We start from the raw sequence: 17532 nt of genomic DNA, 5'->3' as shown, positions 1-17532 counted from the left end.
AATCTTGTGGGGAGACTAGTCGGGTAACATAGCCAAAAGACAAAACTAGAGAGGGGCCCCTAGGGTTTGGCTTAGGCTGGACTTCCTTCTGGTTTCTCTTGATCCACTTCTCAAGCCCCACAGTAATCTCCCTGACACTGTCCAATTCCTCCTACCACCAACTGGAACTGCTAGGATTGACCTGGCATGCTGGAACCTATATGCTCTAGGTATCTAAATGTTGATCTCTCTCTCGTCACCTCAGTCCTAACTTTGTCATCTTATGGTCTAGTCGGGTGTCTCTGCCCACTGTGGCCACCTCTAATCTTCCTCCTCTGGGTTTTATCCTCTCTGGGTTATCACATTTGATGTCACACCTCCAACACCCTTCAAAACATCTTCACTGCATCCTCCATCTTGTGGTATTCTTTGTTCTACCTGCTCGGTGTCACTGTCTCCACCTGATGGTACCACCTCTATAACTGCGCCATCCATCATCACCTCCTCCTTTGGTTTCACCATATCCATACACTGATTGCTACCACCGTTCCTCGCCTTCCAGTCTCCAGCCCCGATGTTGCCACATCTTCCTGCAACCAGCCTCTTTACATGTTACTCTCACTCCCCTAGACACCAATTGCCCTCTCCTCCTCTCTCGCCTCTTTTACTCCCTTGGTTACTGCATCCTTCACTCCCTTGACTCTCATCCATCATCCTCCTCTCTTGCTTTGTTGTTACCACCTCCTCCTTCATCTTATGAACCTCTAATGTCACCACTTCCGCCATGATCCTCTTGCTCGCGCCACCTCCTCCAGCTTCACACTGCTGCCACCTCCCAACTCTACCCTGTCTCTCAAGCCCCTGCTCTTTCTTCACTCTCCAGTCTCCAACCTTTTCCAAGCACAACCCACCTTGTCCATCAACCCACAATGAGCAACTAGGGTTGAGTGCTTTTATGCTAGGTTGCTTCCTCCCTAGGGTGGGACTTTAACTGAGGGTCTGGTGGTTCTCTCTGTATGCACCAGAGAGATGTTTTGGGCTCCAGGGCATGAACCAAGCCTACAATTGGCGTGACCACCATCTTGGTTTTTATTCTTTCTCCCATGACCCTTTCAGGTGCTGCCTACGTTAGACTTTGATATTTATAGCATGTGATTATAGAGGCTGGAATCACACTGGCTATGTTTTCAAAATACTTTGTTTCATTGAGTGATTAGAGAAATTGAAACACTGTATCCCTGGTGTGCGAATCTCTTGCAGGGGAACCAGCTTCTGAAACTTTGCATCCCATACTGAACGGTCAGCATTCAGGAAGTCACAAACTGCAGCATTGTATTTGCAGAGCCGCAGAGTACACGCGGTTCCCTCAAACTTTAAGAAATGAGTCCTTTGAAGTACAGGGTGAATCTGCAACAGTACACAGGGTGAATCTGCAACAGCACTAAAGGACTCTTTTACCGAGGTCGAGTGGAGAGGAGTCATTGCTCTTGTTGGGTCTGCAAGTAAAAGCAGTGGAAGAAAGGGTTACACAAGGTGGAGCTCATAGGTCAAACTAAGTTTTGATGACGCAAGGATGTTTCTGGACAGTTTCTACCAACCTTGCCTCCTACTGGTGCCATGCGTTTTCATCCCCACAGTTTTTAAAGTGTACCATTTGATAGTTTCAATTTCACAGTCGTTTTATAATCGTTTTTTGTTGTTACAAGTGGGTGTCTCTATGTCCCCCTTGTCACACCCCTGCATACTCCCCCCCCCCTAGCTAGATCTATGCTGTGGCAATTAATTTGCCAAGATCAACCAGTACACTAATTATTGTGGCGATAAAACAATGGCATGCCCTCTAAAACAATCAATCAGAGGTTTTCAACATGCTGTTACTTATTCCACATAAAGGTATTTAAAGGAACATGATAGAAAAGACTCTTAATATGCTTTGCCAAATCAAAAGTATTCTTAATAACGCTGTAAAAGCTTAGGATAAAACTGTTGCGAGTGCCCAGCTGAAGGTTAAACCGTTAGTTATATGTGCCACATTATTAGGTATGGATTCATCTGGCTTCCTTTTCACCAGTACCCCACTCCCATACATTATTTCTCAGAAGAGTGTGTTGGAGGGGAGTGAAAGCGCCAATTGCTTTAGAATCAAGGCGCCCTTTTGATGGCAGCATTGGTTCTCTGGTAGAGTTCGATTCACTAGCCTCTGCCGGAGTGCCAATTACCTTCAGGAGCACACTTTGGAAAGGTGCCTTTGCAGTCCTATATGTGGGGGATTACACCATCATGTATAGCTCGAATCATGCCCACTGCTTTCGAGTGACACACCTAATCTTGCTGTGAAAAGGCCTAATAAGCAGACAAAGTCCAAGGTTTAGCAAGATGAACCTCACCGATGATAAATCCAGCCATGACAGCCAGAGTCATCCAAACACTACTCCATAGAGCTTCTTGTAGGAAATCTGTGGCCAGCAACAGGAGGATGATATTCTCGATTAGCATGACCTGTGGGATTAAAATAAAAAACTCAGTTTACCCACTACCCACATTTATTTCTGCAGACATTTATCTAACATCTGCGGACGACAGTCTTAAATCCAAAGGAATACCCATGAAAATGTAAAAAACGCGTTGCTCAAAATACTGACCAACTTACCCAAGTCAATAGAAACATCTCTACATTGATAGAATAATCAATATACAGGCCTACCACCTCAGGATGGACTCAATGATACTAAAGGAATCAATATCTATGAATGATTTAGAGAGAAGTGCAGCACAAAGTTACAAACCTGTGGACACCGTGTGCACAAGTGTCACTTGTTGTCTCTTCGGTGAAAACACCCAGTAACATTCTTTTTGCAAGAGTCCGTTTTAAACTTTAAAGTCTGTGATGCCTGGTAATCACCCGCCAAAGCCTGCAGAGAAAGCATACCTCTATCGGGACTAAAATGTATGGGGCTCCAAACAAAGCATATTCCAGCCACAGTCGGAGATGAAGGACTGTGGCTTTAGTCCAATGCTTTAGGGTAAACATTTCCAAATCATTAGCACTTTCCCAAATTATGTATAAGCATGCATTACACTATTATATTCTATAAAAATGTATTAACAAAGCACTAATTATCCTACTTCTTTTATTTTAAAAAAATGATTTTGGAAATTACTATCACCAGAGACTCAGCCTCTTTTCTAAAAATGTCCCTCCTGAAACAGAAAATTCACCTCTGAAAACCTATAGTCTGTCTCCGCACTAAAAAGGCTCTGCACCAGTAGAAGACAACAATGTCTTAAAGGGGAAGTTCGCTCAGAAATGTTATTGTCCCAATCGATCAGGCATGTATTTATTAGCACACTGTAATTGATCTTAAAAAAAAATGTCCTATACATCTTACCTTAGTTTTCCTCAAATTTACACATGTAAAAACAACGGTTTGGGCGCCGCCATCTTGTGCTAATCTCATGCATTGATACATCACCTTAAGTGCAAGTGCCCTCGCAGCAAGAATATAGATCGCCCGCCCCTCGAACTGACATCACTTGTCCAAATGATATGCTCCACCTATATTTATGATGTTTGTGGCCAGCGTAGCCAAACGTACCCGGTCATCACCCACGTCATAGCGTTAGCTAACGCAGAACCAAGAAGATAAACATACACTTCCTCTTACAGCGTGAAACTTTTAGTTCTTTTCACAAATAGAAGAAAACAGTCTGCAAGTACCTTTATTTTTCACAAAATGCTCAAAATAGAAGATGCCCACGAAGAAATGTATATCTTTAGCCAATAGAAGTTATAGCTAGCGAACATCTCACACAAATGTTTTATAGAAGTTACTCATGAAACCACTGACTGCGTTCAGCGAATGCTTAATCCCGGCGTTTCGTTTCTTTGATATTCCTTGTGTCCTTATGTTGAATCGCCGATTTTTGTTGAACCCACACGGTGTTCAATGAGTGTGAAGATAAACAGTTGTATCACTTTCAAACACAAAACCTTCACATAAGCTTGTTTTCACATCATAAAGGCTGACGGGTTACTCCTTATTGCTGCTACCACTAAAGGACATATTGGTCCCTGGCAATCATCCTAAATAATGGTAATCATAGAAAGGCCGTTGATTATTATCGTCCAATGTTGATTGAAGAATCCATCAGACGGGAAAAGGAAACTATGGCGTGCACAGAATATTAGAATATAGCTATGTAAATGACAGAAGAATACATTTCAGAAGCCATTTTATAATCAAATATACACATTAAAATATGTTCCGTTATAATTCAGTACCGGACAAATATGAATCAGCAACACCCACAATACACGGAATGAACACAGATGTCAAGACGTGGGCATAGGTCACACCACAACATGCACGGAAGTAGTCAAACCACCTAATGGGAGGGAGACCCAAGTGCACCAGTTTCCCATAGCGGCCCTTACCTGAAACTAAGAACAGAGATAGGAACGTCTTATGTTGAACCACAGACAGAGGGCCTTATAATTGAAGTGGAAACAGTAGCAAGTGAACAGATAACCCCCGGAGCCCAGCAGCACATGGAAAAGGCCCGGCCCACTGCCTTAACAGTGACCAGGGATGTGATGGTGGCTGCCCAAAGGAATATGCCACGGGACAAAGCGGTGCAGAGATCATTAGCCTGAAAACAGGTTGTGGGAGCAGATGTTGGAAGAGTCATCACCACAATATAGGCCACCTATCAACCCACAACTCTGCACAGAATATATGATTGCGAAAAGCACAACAAACCGCAAGTGCAACATAAAGGCGGTTATAGCACCTGGTATAAATATTCAACATAACGTACAACGTGCATTCTTTTAGTCAAAAAGTACATTTGTCCATCACATAGTCACCAAGTGCACAGCACACATGCTATTTTCGATTGCCCAAATATTGTGGAAAGTTACGCTTACATAATTTCAGGGTTTTCCATTCTCTCAACGTAAAGCTGAACAATCACTCCCAACAACAGATCCCAGAAATAGAAACTGAAGCTTTGTATGTCCACTTTAAATATGGCCAATGTAATCAATTCTTTGTAGCTATTCGACACATTGTCACCTTCAACTGATAGTGCTTTTCATTCAAGGACAAATAACAATGGCAGTCTGCGTTCCGTGATCAGGGGTAGGTTACGTTTTGGAGAAAGAATGCCACAAAAAAAGATAGACCGCATAAGACCTTGCTTCTGACATGTGGTTTAGAAGACTAACGACAGTTAAAAACAGCGATTTACAATATGTGCCAAAACAGGAGAGCGATAAAACACCAGAAGTATATGCATTGCTATTACGTCTGGGGCTGTAAGAAAAGGAGTTCCATACCACCTTCTCCCTCATCCCGCACTCTTTCATGGCCCAAAGCATACCCCTACGCCTAGTCTCCTACAAACCTACCAACCTTCATTACAAAGTCCCTGTTCCACCCTTGATTCATTTGTTTCGCTATCTAAATTTCTGGCATATATTGTAAGCTTCTTACTATAATTTCTGCATGTCCGGTCATGCTCACTTGTGCAACTGAAGCGGCCAAGTGTACCATCAGGCGATACAGGCGAGATTGCGTGCTCATACTACATGTGTCACCCGCGTGTTGCCACACGCACCATGAGGTGAGGCTTTAAAACACTGCACTCATACTCATTGAGTCTTTAGCCTTTTGACACACTTTAAGTGACCATGTGGTGTATTTATCAAATTTTTGTTTTATTTTATTGAGCATTTGTAAGGCGCTTTACACAACAGAATTGTGTTTCAAAGCGTCACAATGCTAGATGGGAAGACAACATGGGCAATATTAACAATGGCAAAACAGTAATATACTATCGCTGTCCTAATAGGCCTTGTGGCATTTGCCTGTGCAAGTGCATTGTGGAGAAGGAGATGCAAGGAGGAGCAGAGGGTGGACAAGTGCTGGAGGAGGCCGAGAGGGAAGTGCTAAAGGGAGTGAAGGACGAGCAGCTCGGGCTCAGTGCTAGTACAGGTGGCTCCCAAAGGTGGTATGTGAAGTCATCAAGCAGGTGACCGAAGGGCAGTCAAATGGGGTGGAGAGGTGCTGGTATTGACTGGGAGGATGGTCCTCGGATCCTGTGAGATCATGGTGATCAGGCCACCGGTCACAGCATCAGTGGGGTGAGATAAGTGAAGCAAAAGAGGGATGATGCAAAAGCGAAAGGGGGCCTTGTGGATGATGAAGAGGGGCTCTTTTCTGCCACCGGGAGGCAGTGCAGAGATTTTAGGGCTGGAGAGATGCAGTACCTGGGCTTGAAGGCAAGGATAAGTCTTGCAGCCCTATTCTGGATTAGCTGGAGGAGGTGAAGGGTGGAAAGAGGGAGAATGAAAGAGGCTGTTGCAGTAGTCCAGCCTTGAGGACCACAGCCCCAGAGACATTGAGCTAGGGGAAGGTGAGAAAAGGGAGAAAGCCTCTGGGAAGGTGGAGCTGGAGTGGAACTTCTTGGTAAGGTCCATGGTGTGAGGGTTGAGGGAGAGAACAGAGTCGGAGATGACCCTGGGATTTTGTGCCTCACAAGATGGTTGGGTTAGAGCATGGGTGCACAACTTACAGCCCGCGGGCCAGTTGCAGCCCGCCATGCCATTTTGTCCAGCCTGCCAGCAACAAACACTTTCCTAATGGAGGGCGGCCTGCAAGCAGCATCGGCTGCCCTCCATTAGGAAAAGTCTTTGTTGTCTTCCGGGCCGGACAAAACACCGGCCTTCATTGGCTCAGGGAACACGCACCACGCAGTTCCTACGAGTCACGTAGTGTGTGTGTGCTGCACCAATGGAGGGCCAGCACTACGGCTGGCATGGCCAGTAAGGCTTGATGCCAGAAGGCATTTCAGCCTTGCCACGCCCAAGCCAGCTGTAGTACCGGATCTCGCCAGTGTTCCAGCTAGTCTGCCTTCCAGCACGTCGTCAGGTAAGTACAGAATTTTTTGATGCGGGTGTGTGTCAGATCTGCCTGAATGTTTGTTGTTGTGTGAAAGTGCATGTTGAGATGCAGAGGGGGGGGGGGGTGTGTCGGGTCTGCCTGAATGTGTTTGTGTGCAATTGCAGTGTATGTTGAGATGCGCAGGGGGTTGGGGGGTGTGTCGGGTCTGCCTGAATGTGTTTGTGTGCAAGTGCAGTGTGTGTTGACATGTGGGGTTGGGGGGTCCGGGTCTGTATGGGTGCATGGTGTATTGGTGTGTATGCTTGTGAGTTTGTGTGCTGAGTTGGGGTGGGGGTTCGGGTCTGTATGGGTGCATGGTGTATGCTTGTGAGTTTGTGTGCTGAGTTGGGGTCTGTATGGGTGCATAATATATTGGTGTATGCTTGTGAGTTTGTGTGCTGAGTTGGAGGGTGGGGGGTTCGGGTCTGTATGGGTGCATGGTGTATTGGTGTGTATGCTTGTGAGTTTGTGTGCTGAGTTGGGGTGGGGGTTCGGGTCTGTATGGGTGCATGGTGTATGCTTGTGAGTTTGTGTGCTGAGTTGGGGTCTGTATGGGTGCATAATATATTGGTGTATGCTTGTGAGTTTGTGTGCTGAGTTGGAGGGTGGGGGGTTCGGGTCTGTATGGGTGCATTGTGTATACTTGTTAGTTTGTATGCAGGGGTGGGGGGGTTGTGGTCTGTATGAGTATGTATGCATGGTGCATGCTTGGTGGCATGGGGCATAGTGTTCGCTTGAGGGGTGGGTGTCATGGGCATAGTGTTTTCTTGAGGGGTGGGTGTCATGGGGCATAGTGTTTGCTTGAGGAGTGGGTGTCATGGGGAATAGTGTTTGGTTGAGGGGTGGGGGCCAAGGGGCATAGTGTTTGGTTGGGGAGTGGGGGCCATGGGGCATAGTGTTTGCTTGAGGGGTGGGTGTCTTGGGGCATAGTGTTTGCTTGAGGGGTGGTTGTTTTGGGGCACAGTGTTTGCTTGAGGGGTGGTTGTCATGGGGCATAGTGTCGCATTCCAAGAGTGAACCCAAAAATAAAGCTAAAACAGGCACAGTTAGGAGATGTACATCCTTTGCTTTTTGTGGAAACCGGACTCAACTAAGGCCGTACTCCTCTTGGGCAAACCAAACAGCAAAGTATAGCAGTCCAAAATAATGGAATGTCCAATCAAGGGTCAATAAAATATATATAATTTAATTAAACAGACGATAGGCAATGACAAAATAGAAATAAATGATAACAATGGAAAATGTGTAGTACAAAATGTAAGTTTGAAATACAAATAATTAAGCAATATGCCCCGAGTGGCGGGGGCATTACCGACTCAGGTAATGCCCCGGACCCCATAGTTATAGGCCTGAGCGAAGCTGCAGCATTAAAAAAAAAAAAAATGTCAAAGAAAATGCCCGCCATGGAAAGGGAAAACTGAGTCCTTTTTCCCTTTCCATGGAGGCCATCGGAGTGGACGCGCTGGAAACAGAAGCGTTTCCAGCACGTCCTCTCCTGAAAAAAAAGAAGGTAAGTGCGGTTGGGAGGGCGGAAGGGAGGGGAAGAAAAAAAAAAAAAAACAACCTACCTGGGTCCCCGGCAGGGGATGACAGAATCCTCCAGCCGTGTGGAGGCTCGGAGCAGGGATGGCCCCGCTCTGAGTCTCCACACGGCAGGAGGCTGCCATCGTCCCCCACCGGGGACAGAGGATAGAAGGTAAGAGAGGTGGGGAGGGGAGGGGAGGGGAGGGAGAGGGGAAAAAAAAGACAAAGCTTTACCAGAGTCCCCGACGGTGGGTGAAGGCAGCCTCTCAGCCGTGGGGGCAGCCTCAGCCGTGGGGAGGCATCCTCATTGGCTGAGGAGCTGCCACGCCCCCCCGCCGGGGACAAAGGCTGTGGAATCCCGACAGGGATTTCCCGCTTGGTTAGTGACTCGGCGAGGGCCAATCAGAATGGCTCTTTCATTCTGATTTCACCCTCGCCGGGTACTAAAAATCATTAAACCTCAAAAACGTATTTTTTCCATGTGTTGAATAAAAACTGGGGGTTGAAAAAGACTCCTGCCACACCATGCCCCACCGCGCCTACCGCCCCACCCACATTTACTTTTCGGCCCACTATAACCATCATGTAAGGCACTTTCGGCCCTCTGTCAAAATCATTTGTACACCCCTGGGCTAGAGGGTCAAAAGAGTGGCCAGAGGGTGGGAGGAAAAGAGGAGGGAACAGGTTTCCAGATGAGGCAATTAGGAACATAGGTTTGTTTGATTACAATCGAACTTGCGCATCTTGGATGCCATCCTTTTAACCACTTTCCATGGCCCCTTCAGAAAACATTTACTCTAGGAGGAACGCAACTATACTTCATACAGATAAAAAATAACTTTATTGGTCATTCTCATTCCCTCTACATCACCATATCCATGGATGACATTCCAGGCGGTTACCTATGCTTCCATGATTGGAAATATGCATCAAAGTTTAGAACAATGGGCCATATATCTGTACAATAATTGTGAAGTGCACAGTGTCTTTAGCTCAGTTGTTCGTGGGTGGTCCCCATATCAATCACCATCCAGTGCATGAGCACAACTTTTTTTTGTGTATCGCGCAACATGAATGGTAAATGTGATCTACCATGTACATGCAAATCAAACCAGGGCAATGGTGGGTGGCGAGTTGCAAGCAAATGGTCAACGAGCTATGTGGGCTAATGCAGTTGGGCTACTATGTACACACATTAGCACCCCTATGACTTCTGCCTGGGATAATTTCTTGATAAATATCAATCACACAACTAATAGTTTTCATTCCGTCGATCCTAGTCTGAATTTTATTTATTTTAATTTATTTTCTGGAATGTTTGTAATGCGCCTATACAACTAATGGTGTTTCAAGGCGCCACAAGACCAACAGTGGGTGAGGGGGTCAGTTTGGGACAAGGGAGAAAGATAATAGCGGTCCTACCTACTAGGTGATTTCATAATTGGATAGTGCAATGCATTGACAAGAAGTGCAAGGAAAAGGTGTGGGTGCCAGTGCTGGTTGGCTAAATGCAAAGTGCTAGAGTGGGAAGGGAAGTGCAGGGTAAAGAGGAGAGCATGCAGGTGAAAGGGGTGGGAGGGTGAAGCAGTTGGGGCGATTGCAACAGGGGCTAAGTGACTACTAAGGGGAGGCCATGAGCTCAAGTGCCAGGGATTGCATGGGATGTAGGGGGTGAGGCGCAACCATGTCAGTCCAGAAAAAGGAGACACCCCTCGATCGTAAGGCAATGTACTTTGTTGGCCGAAGACCAACCGCCTCATGTGTTTAGTATTAGAAAAATGTAGCCATAAGCTTGACTGAAGTGCAGCCATTTTAAGGTGATTGAAATCACCATTTTGTTTTCTCTAACGTTTGCCTTTTGCTTCATGTCAAAACTGCTTCGCTGAAATATTATTCTGCTCCACTGGTGCATAACGCAAGGCCGCGAGAGACATGTTGAAAAATAAGGCAGTAACCCAGACAGAAATGCCCGGTCTCTCCCTCACATATCCTTGGAAAGTAAGCAGCAAGGCATTCTAATCAGTACAGCAGGTGCCATCTAGTCTCGGAAACACAGTAGAAATGCTAGAAGCAAAACATTAAATGACTTGAATTATGCCCTTCTTTGCGGCCCCCCTTTCCTGGGCCCTGTAGAGCTCTGGGGAGCTAGTTGACTGCCAGCACACAAATAGAAACCAGGAGATAGCAAGGCCACAAATGTGTATCTCCCCTAGGGACAGCTTGCTTGCAGAAACAGAAGCATTGTGTTCTTTTAAACAAAGACTTAGGTCTGTAGGTTCGTGAAATTGCAAACTGTTGCTAAATGAATGTTTGAAGGTGTCATACTCGTCACCATTGTCAATCATCGTGCCCAATTCAAAGGAAATGTATTAGGGGCGGTATTGGATGTATCACTACTGATTGTAAGATGCTTGCTTTGTATATATGTAACTGTTGTACGATTCGCTCTCTTGCGTCCCCCGAGGTTTGGTAACACACGTCGCGGGACACAGTTGGCTAACTGAGACTATTTGCTTTGCAATAAACCCTAGCTTTTGGGAATACAACCGCGTGTCTGGCGTATCAGTTCGTGTGTGGTGATTGTGCCTTGATTCCACATGCGAGGGTCCCTCAGGGGCCCCTTCAAGATGGCTCCCGAATAGGGACCCTCCCCTACTTGTTCCATCGTGTGCGTTGTAAGATAAGGAAGGCGGAGAGAACGGCGAGGATGGGATGATCGAGCCGGGATCAAGAGGTGTTCGGGCCGCCCCTGTGAAAGCGATGAGACTCCTTTGCAGATCTGCACACAACTGATCCCTGATCGACGTGCCCGGCCAGAGAACAAGGAGGCGAGGGTCCCGAAACGAGGCAGAGTGAGCCGAGATATGCAGACACGACGTCATTGGTTGCATCAGTATACGGACTAATTGTGTCTTGAAAAAGACAACTTGATTGATCAGGTGAGTCGTGCCCCGATTCAGAATAATCCCGATATTGGTTGAGAGTTGATTTTGCAAAATCAAACACCCAGTGTAAGGTTGATTAGCCAAGGGTAAGGTTAAGACATGCCTGGGGTTTTGGGGTATTGTCCACCATAGCAGGATTTTTCCGCTGCGGTAGACAATCTTTGGAAACTGGCCAGGTTGCACCACCCGTGGGAACGCCGGCGTATAAGATGTATGTGAAATATGGTGTGGGAGCGATAATGTTTTGTGAGACTTGGCATAGGCAAACCAGAAAACAGGAAGATCTTCAGTGGCCAAATCATGGGAGTTTTGAGATGACAAGAATAGATAATTTGGAGAAGGTGTTGATGAAAAAGAAAACACACCCTGCAGCATTTGATATCCTTAGGGACTGGAGAAGGGAAGCTATGCTTCGCTGGAGAAGTAGAGAGAAACATGTGCGCAAGCATAAGTCGAAAGTAGAGAGAGTGAAAGAAAAGGAGGAGGAGGAATGGAATGATAGTTTAAGAAAGTCAAATAGACGCAATCAGTTGTGTATAGAAAAGATATACCCACAACGAGAGTTGCATTCATCAGACGAATTGATAAATAAAATATTGACTGATACAAAGCGAGGCCCAAGGGTAAAGACTAAAAAGACTGCGTCAGTAAATATTGCTCAGCCCCCTCCAGTTGCTCAGCCCCTCCCAGTTGACCAAATCCCAGCACAGTCACAGACAGCACCTCCCATTAGCCAGTCAGCGCCGCAAGAGCCACTTCCCGTTCCCGGTGTCCCATCTGCACCTCCCTCCTTAGAGATCGTTTCTGTCCCATCTGCCCCTCCTGTGATTGAACTTGAACTTATTGAAACAGAAGAAGGAGCTGGACAAAGTGGATGTGCGAGTGACGCCCGTAGTGCGATCAGCAAGGAGAGAAAGCGAGAGTTGCAAGAACAGGCTGAAATGTATATAAACGGGAATGATGCAACGTCAGCGCTAGCTTCGATGTATGACTTCAGAAGGAGCAATGAAAGACAGGTAGTGTTGGAATGCATGGGGGAATATTTAGTGGCGAGATGGAAACAGTTAATTGGAAAGCTACCGCCGCAATGATTGTTGGATTTGAATGCATTAGCATGCTGTAGAGGGAGGAAGAGATAAGGGAACATGCAGACAAGACTTTTTGAACTTAAGAATGAACTCGATGATGAATGTGCTGAAATGTTTGCCAAACCAGGGTATAGAAGTAAAGATATTAGGAAAGACAGGACGGAAGCGGTAGAGCCCTGTATACAGCGGCGATATTTGCCACGACAAGACAGACAGGTGATAAACTAAAAGTATGTGTAAGAGAGGCGTTAAAATGGATTCCAGATCCTAGCATCCTAGGAAATACATGAGATATTTGATGAATACCCCTTGCCCATGAAAAGAAAAGCACTGCAGACAATGGCTGAACATCTGATAGACAAAGATATAAATGAGAAGAAAGCCAGCCCCCCTGAAATAATGGCAGTATAAAAGACCACTAGAATGTGGAACAGGAGAGACAGCCTTATCACTTGACCTGGGAATATTATTGCATATGAGAGAAGGGGGAGGAACAGTGAGTGCAGTATTTCCCATGAGAGAAGTGCCCCCTACTTTTGTACCAAAGGTAGAGATTCCTGCAACAGCCGACACACCAGCGCGGGTAACGGAAGCACATTATACAGCCCAATATATACATGTCCCCTTCTCCAGACAAGAAGTGAATAACATAAAACAGACGATTCCTGATATAAGAAAGAATCCCGCAGGATTTTACAAAGAAGTAGAATCCTGCCTGCAATCATCCGTGCTCACCATGGGTGACATAGATCTAATATTCCCAGTAATCCTACCAGCAGACATATGGAAGCAAATAAGAAAAGTAGATGATGAAATGGCCTATGGCGCCACATGGGCGAATTTAATAAAGGAGGATAAGGATAAAGAGGTGGGGTGAAAGCCAGGGCCAAATATGGTAGCGTTACCAGCACGGATAATACAAAAATTGAAAGAAATTGTGCCAGAGAAAAGAATTCAATGGGACAAATTGACTGCATGTGTTCAGGGCAAGGATGAGTTAGCTACAGATTATTTTAATAGATTTGAGGAAGTATTTACAGATTTCAATGGACAGGATGTAAGCACAGAAGTGGGAAAAAGACTGTTGACAAATATGTGAGAGGGTTAATAATTCCAATCCAAACCATAATAATGACATCAGAAAGTGCATGGCAAGCAAAAACGTTTGAAGTACTACATATGGCCCAATAGTATGAGAACTAGAGGTAAAGGAGAAGGCGAGTTTGGAAACAAGGGTGCTACTCCAGCAAGTGGCGGGACACAATAGAGGAAGAGGAAACGCACAAGGCAGAAGTAATTCAAACACGCATGGAGGGCCTTTGGGATTCAATCATTGTGCATACTGCAGAGAGGAAGGTCACTGGCGAGTGCAATGTCCACACTTGCAAAATAGAAATGGGTATGGCCAGAGAAGACAGCATAGGGGCCATCCAGGAGCAAATGGGCAAAATAGAAATAGCATGCAGCAGCTCCAAAATAGTCAAGGGAATGGTACCCAAAATCAGAACCCAGCTCAGAATCAAACCTCTGCTCAGAATCAGAGCCATCAAAACACGCAAAATGAGACTAGAGGTTGGGGCGGGAACATTTTTGATACCCAATCGGGTGCATACTATAGTAATAGTAGCGATTACACATCGGATGATGTGTTGTTTCCCCAATAAGACAGCCCAAGACAGGGGTCGGAACCAGTGTCTATTCCTGTGAATCAGAAAGGACCCTACGTAGAAATGAAAGCCGGGAATGGAAAGCATAGCTTTCTCATAGATACGGGGGCACAAAAGTGCTCAATAGATCATCACTTGGTTCCAGAAATACCACTGTCAGGGCAAATAAATATTTCAGTAGGGTTCACAGGCACCCCAGTGATAAATCCTGTGTCCCAACCAGTAGCAGTGACATTAGGCCCATTCACTGAATACTGTCCATTTCTCTTAACAGAGAATTGTGGGAGAACCTTTTGGGGTTAAATCTATTGAAAAAACTGAGTAAAGTTATCCACTGTACGCCAGATGGATTATTTTTGACCATTTCACCACAAAATGTACCGGTATCTGAATTTGTGTCCAAACCTTTGCCAGGAGAATTGAGTGACGATCCAACTTGTATATGGGCGGTGAATGACAATGATGTGGGATGCTTGAAGATGGAGCCAGTGAAAATTGCCCTGAAAGAAGGAGTAACGTTACCACATATTCCACAGTATAAAATCTCAGCAGAAGGAGAAAAAGTATTGAAAAGTATTGTTTCTGATTTGGTAAAATTGGGAGTGATTGAAGAGATTACAGGCAGTACCTGTAACAGTCCCATTCTTCCAGTGTATAAGAAAGGAGGTAATGAGGTACCGTATCGTTTCACAATTGATTTGCGTGCACTGAACAAGGTAGTAGATCCTCAATTCTCATTGGTTCCAGATGTTACCACAATTTTGACAATGATTCCTGCCTCGGCTGAGTACTTTAGTGTTATTGACTTGAAGAATGCATTCTTCAGCATTCCAGAACACAAGGAAAGTAGATATTTGTTCGCCTTCACACTAGGAGAACGATCATTCACATTCATACGCATTCCACAAGGCTACACAGAGAGTACGAGTATTTACAGCAGAGCGCTGAAAGAACAACTAGATATGCTAAAATTACCGGCAGGTTGCGTATTGTTACAGTATATAGATTTATTGATTGCTGCAGACACAGAGGAAATTTCTAAAAAGAGTACTGTGTTGTTATTGACCCATATAGCAGCACAGGGCCATAAAGCAAGCTTAAAGAAATTCCAATATGGTCGAATGGAGGTGACTTATTTGGGTTACCTACTTTCGAGAGAAGGGAGAAGACTGACGCCAGAAAGAATAGAGAGCATTTCTGGTATGCCTATTCCAAAAACACAGAAAGGAGTCAGAGCCATAATAGGCATGGCGTCTTATTGTCGGCAGTGGATTGTAAACTTTGCATTGATTGTGAAGCCAATGGTGGAATTGACAAAGAAGGATGTTGTGGTGCCTTTGCAGTGGAATGAGGAATGTCAGAGAGCATTTGATCTGCTCAAAATTGCATTGTGTTCTGCTCCAGTTTTGGGCACACCAAATTATGAAAAGGTTTTCAGATTGTTCGTACACGAGAGTGAAGGTTGTGCGTTGTCCGTTTTGACACAGGAACAAGGTGGAAGAAATAGTCCATGTGGCTATTTGTCTTCCGCGCTGGACCCTGTAGCGCGTGCACTTCCAAGATGTTTGCGAGCTGTTGCAGCGGCTGCTGAGTCAGTGAAACAAACCGAAGGAATGGTATTGGGGCACCCCTTAATTTTGATGGTGCCACATGCCATAGACGTTCTACTAAATAGAACGCAGACGCAACACCTCACCTCTGCTAGATTGACTAGATATGAAATTGTATTGTTTGCGCCCCACATCCAAATTATGAGGTGTAGCGCTTTCAATCCTGCAGAATTAATGCCACTTCCCACGAAAGCACTCGGTGAGAATGATACACCTCCCCATGATTGCTTAATGTTACTGAGGAAGAAACGAAGGGGAGAATTGATTTAAGAGATACCCCACAAAAGAGACTGATGGAGAACTGTTTTGTGACGGCTCCTGTTTTAAACTACCTGATGGCACATCAACTGCTGCCTATGCTATCACCACGTTAAAGAGCATTGTAGAGAGTTAAAGAATCTCCTACAACTCTGCACAAGCGGCGGAGATAATAGCCTTGACCAAAGCCTGTGAGATTTCTGAGAATCTGAGTGTAAACATATATACTGACAGCCAATACGCCTTTGGTGTGGTTCATAACTTTGGGCTAAGAGGGGTTTCTTGACATCACATGGGGCCAGAATTCAACATGGCCCTTTGATTGTACGATTGCTGTCTGTACTCACGTGTCCAAAGCGCCTAGCAATAGTGAAATGCGAGGCGCATAAAAAGGTAACATGCAAAGTGGGAGAAGGAAACGCATTTGCAAACAGGATCGCGAAACAAACTGCCACTGACTTGAATACCAAAATGTTGACAGTACAGTCAGAGGAAGTGCCCTGCATGATAGAGAATGGAATTGCTACTGTCAAAGAAATGCAGGCAGAAGCCACTGCAGATGAAATACAAGGGTGGGCTGAGGGCTCTGCTGAATTAGATCTAGAGGGTTGTTGGGTAGACAAGAATAGTAGAAACTGGATGTTGCCCAATTCCTATGTAACTGCAATGGTCACAATGGCCCACAGCCCTACTCCTATTTGTGCCAAAAAGATAGTCCAGCATCTAGCCACAGTATGGGAAAACACACACAAAGAATGCCGAAAGGATGGTTCAGAACTGTATCACGTGCCTACAACACAATGTGGGGAAGGGAACGAGGACTCCAACAGGCAGTTTTGGCCCTCCCTCTATGCCTTTTGAGGTAATCCATTTTGATTTCATAGAGATGGAGAGATGCCAAAACTTGAAGTATGTCCTAGTAGTTATATGTGGATTCAGTAAATGGGTGGAAGCATATCCACTGAAAGACTGTACCGCCATGAGCACAGCAAAAGTAATGTTGAAGGAGTACTTCTCCCGTTTTGGTCTGCCCCGTGTCATATGGTCAGACAATGGTCCGCATTTTATCGGCGCAGTAATATTACAGATTTGTGCAGGTCTCCAGATTGAGAAGCGATTCCATTGTTCTAGACACCCCATGAATGCCGGTCTTATTGAATGCCACAACAGCATTCTAAAAGCCAAAATAAGCAAGATCTGTGCAGGGAACACGTTAAGTTGGGTAGAGGCATTACCAATGGCGTTACTGTGCATGCGCACATCTGTGCAGGCAAGAACTGGGCTCTCCCCATATGAAATAGTCATGGGGAGACCGGCCAATGTTTGGTGTGCACTGCAGCTGAAACGGTTGAGGGAGCTAGAATACCCTGTTCTCAGCATTTATTGTAATCTGTTAATACAAAAATTGCGTTTGATTCATCAGCAGGTGCAGATGGCATTACCAATAAGATACACTGGTCCGGGACATGCATTGGAACCCAGAGAGTGGGTGCTTATCAAGAACTTTGAACGGAAGA

General features: G+C 45.4%; 1 protein-coding gene across 1 annotated transcript in view; it reads right to left on the bottom strand.

Annotated features, from left to right (window-relative positions):
- The window catches only part of XKR5 (XK related 5), a 235833-nt gene that overhangs the window by 10046 nt on the left and 208255 nt on the right, over window positions 1-17532 (bottom strand). The window contains exon 6 of the mRNA XM_069605738.1: window positions 2367-2478. Within this exon, the coding sequence (XP_069461839.1) occupies window positions 2367-2478 (112 nt within the window). The remainder of the gene's footprint in view (window positions 1-2366; window positions 2479-17532) is intronic.

Source organism: Ambystoma mexicanum, chromosome 4p (assembly GCF_040938575.1).
Source record: "Ambystoma mexicanum isolate Mex_15411 chromosome 4p, UKY_AmexF1_1, whole genome shotgun sequence".
Classification (NCBI taxonomy): domain Eukaryota; kingdom Metazoa; phylum Chordata; class Amphibia; order Caudata; family Ambystomatidae; genus Ambystoma; species Ambystoma mexicanum.
This window is presented reverse-complemented; position numbering and strand designations above follow the sequence as displayed.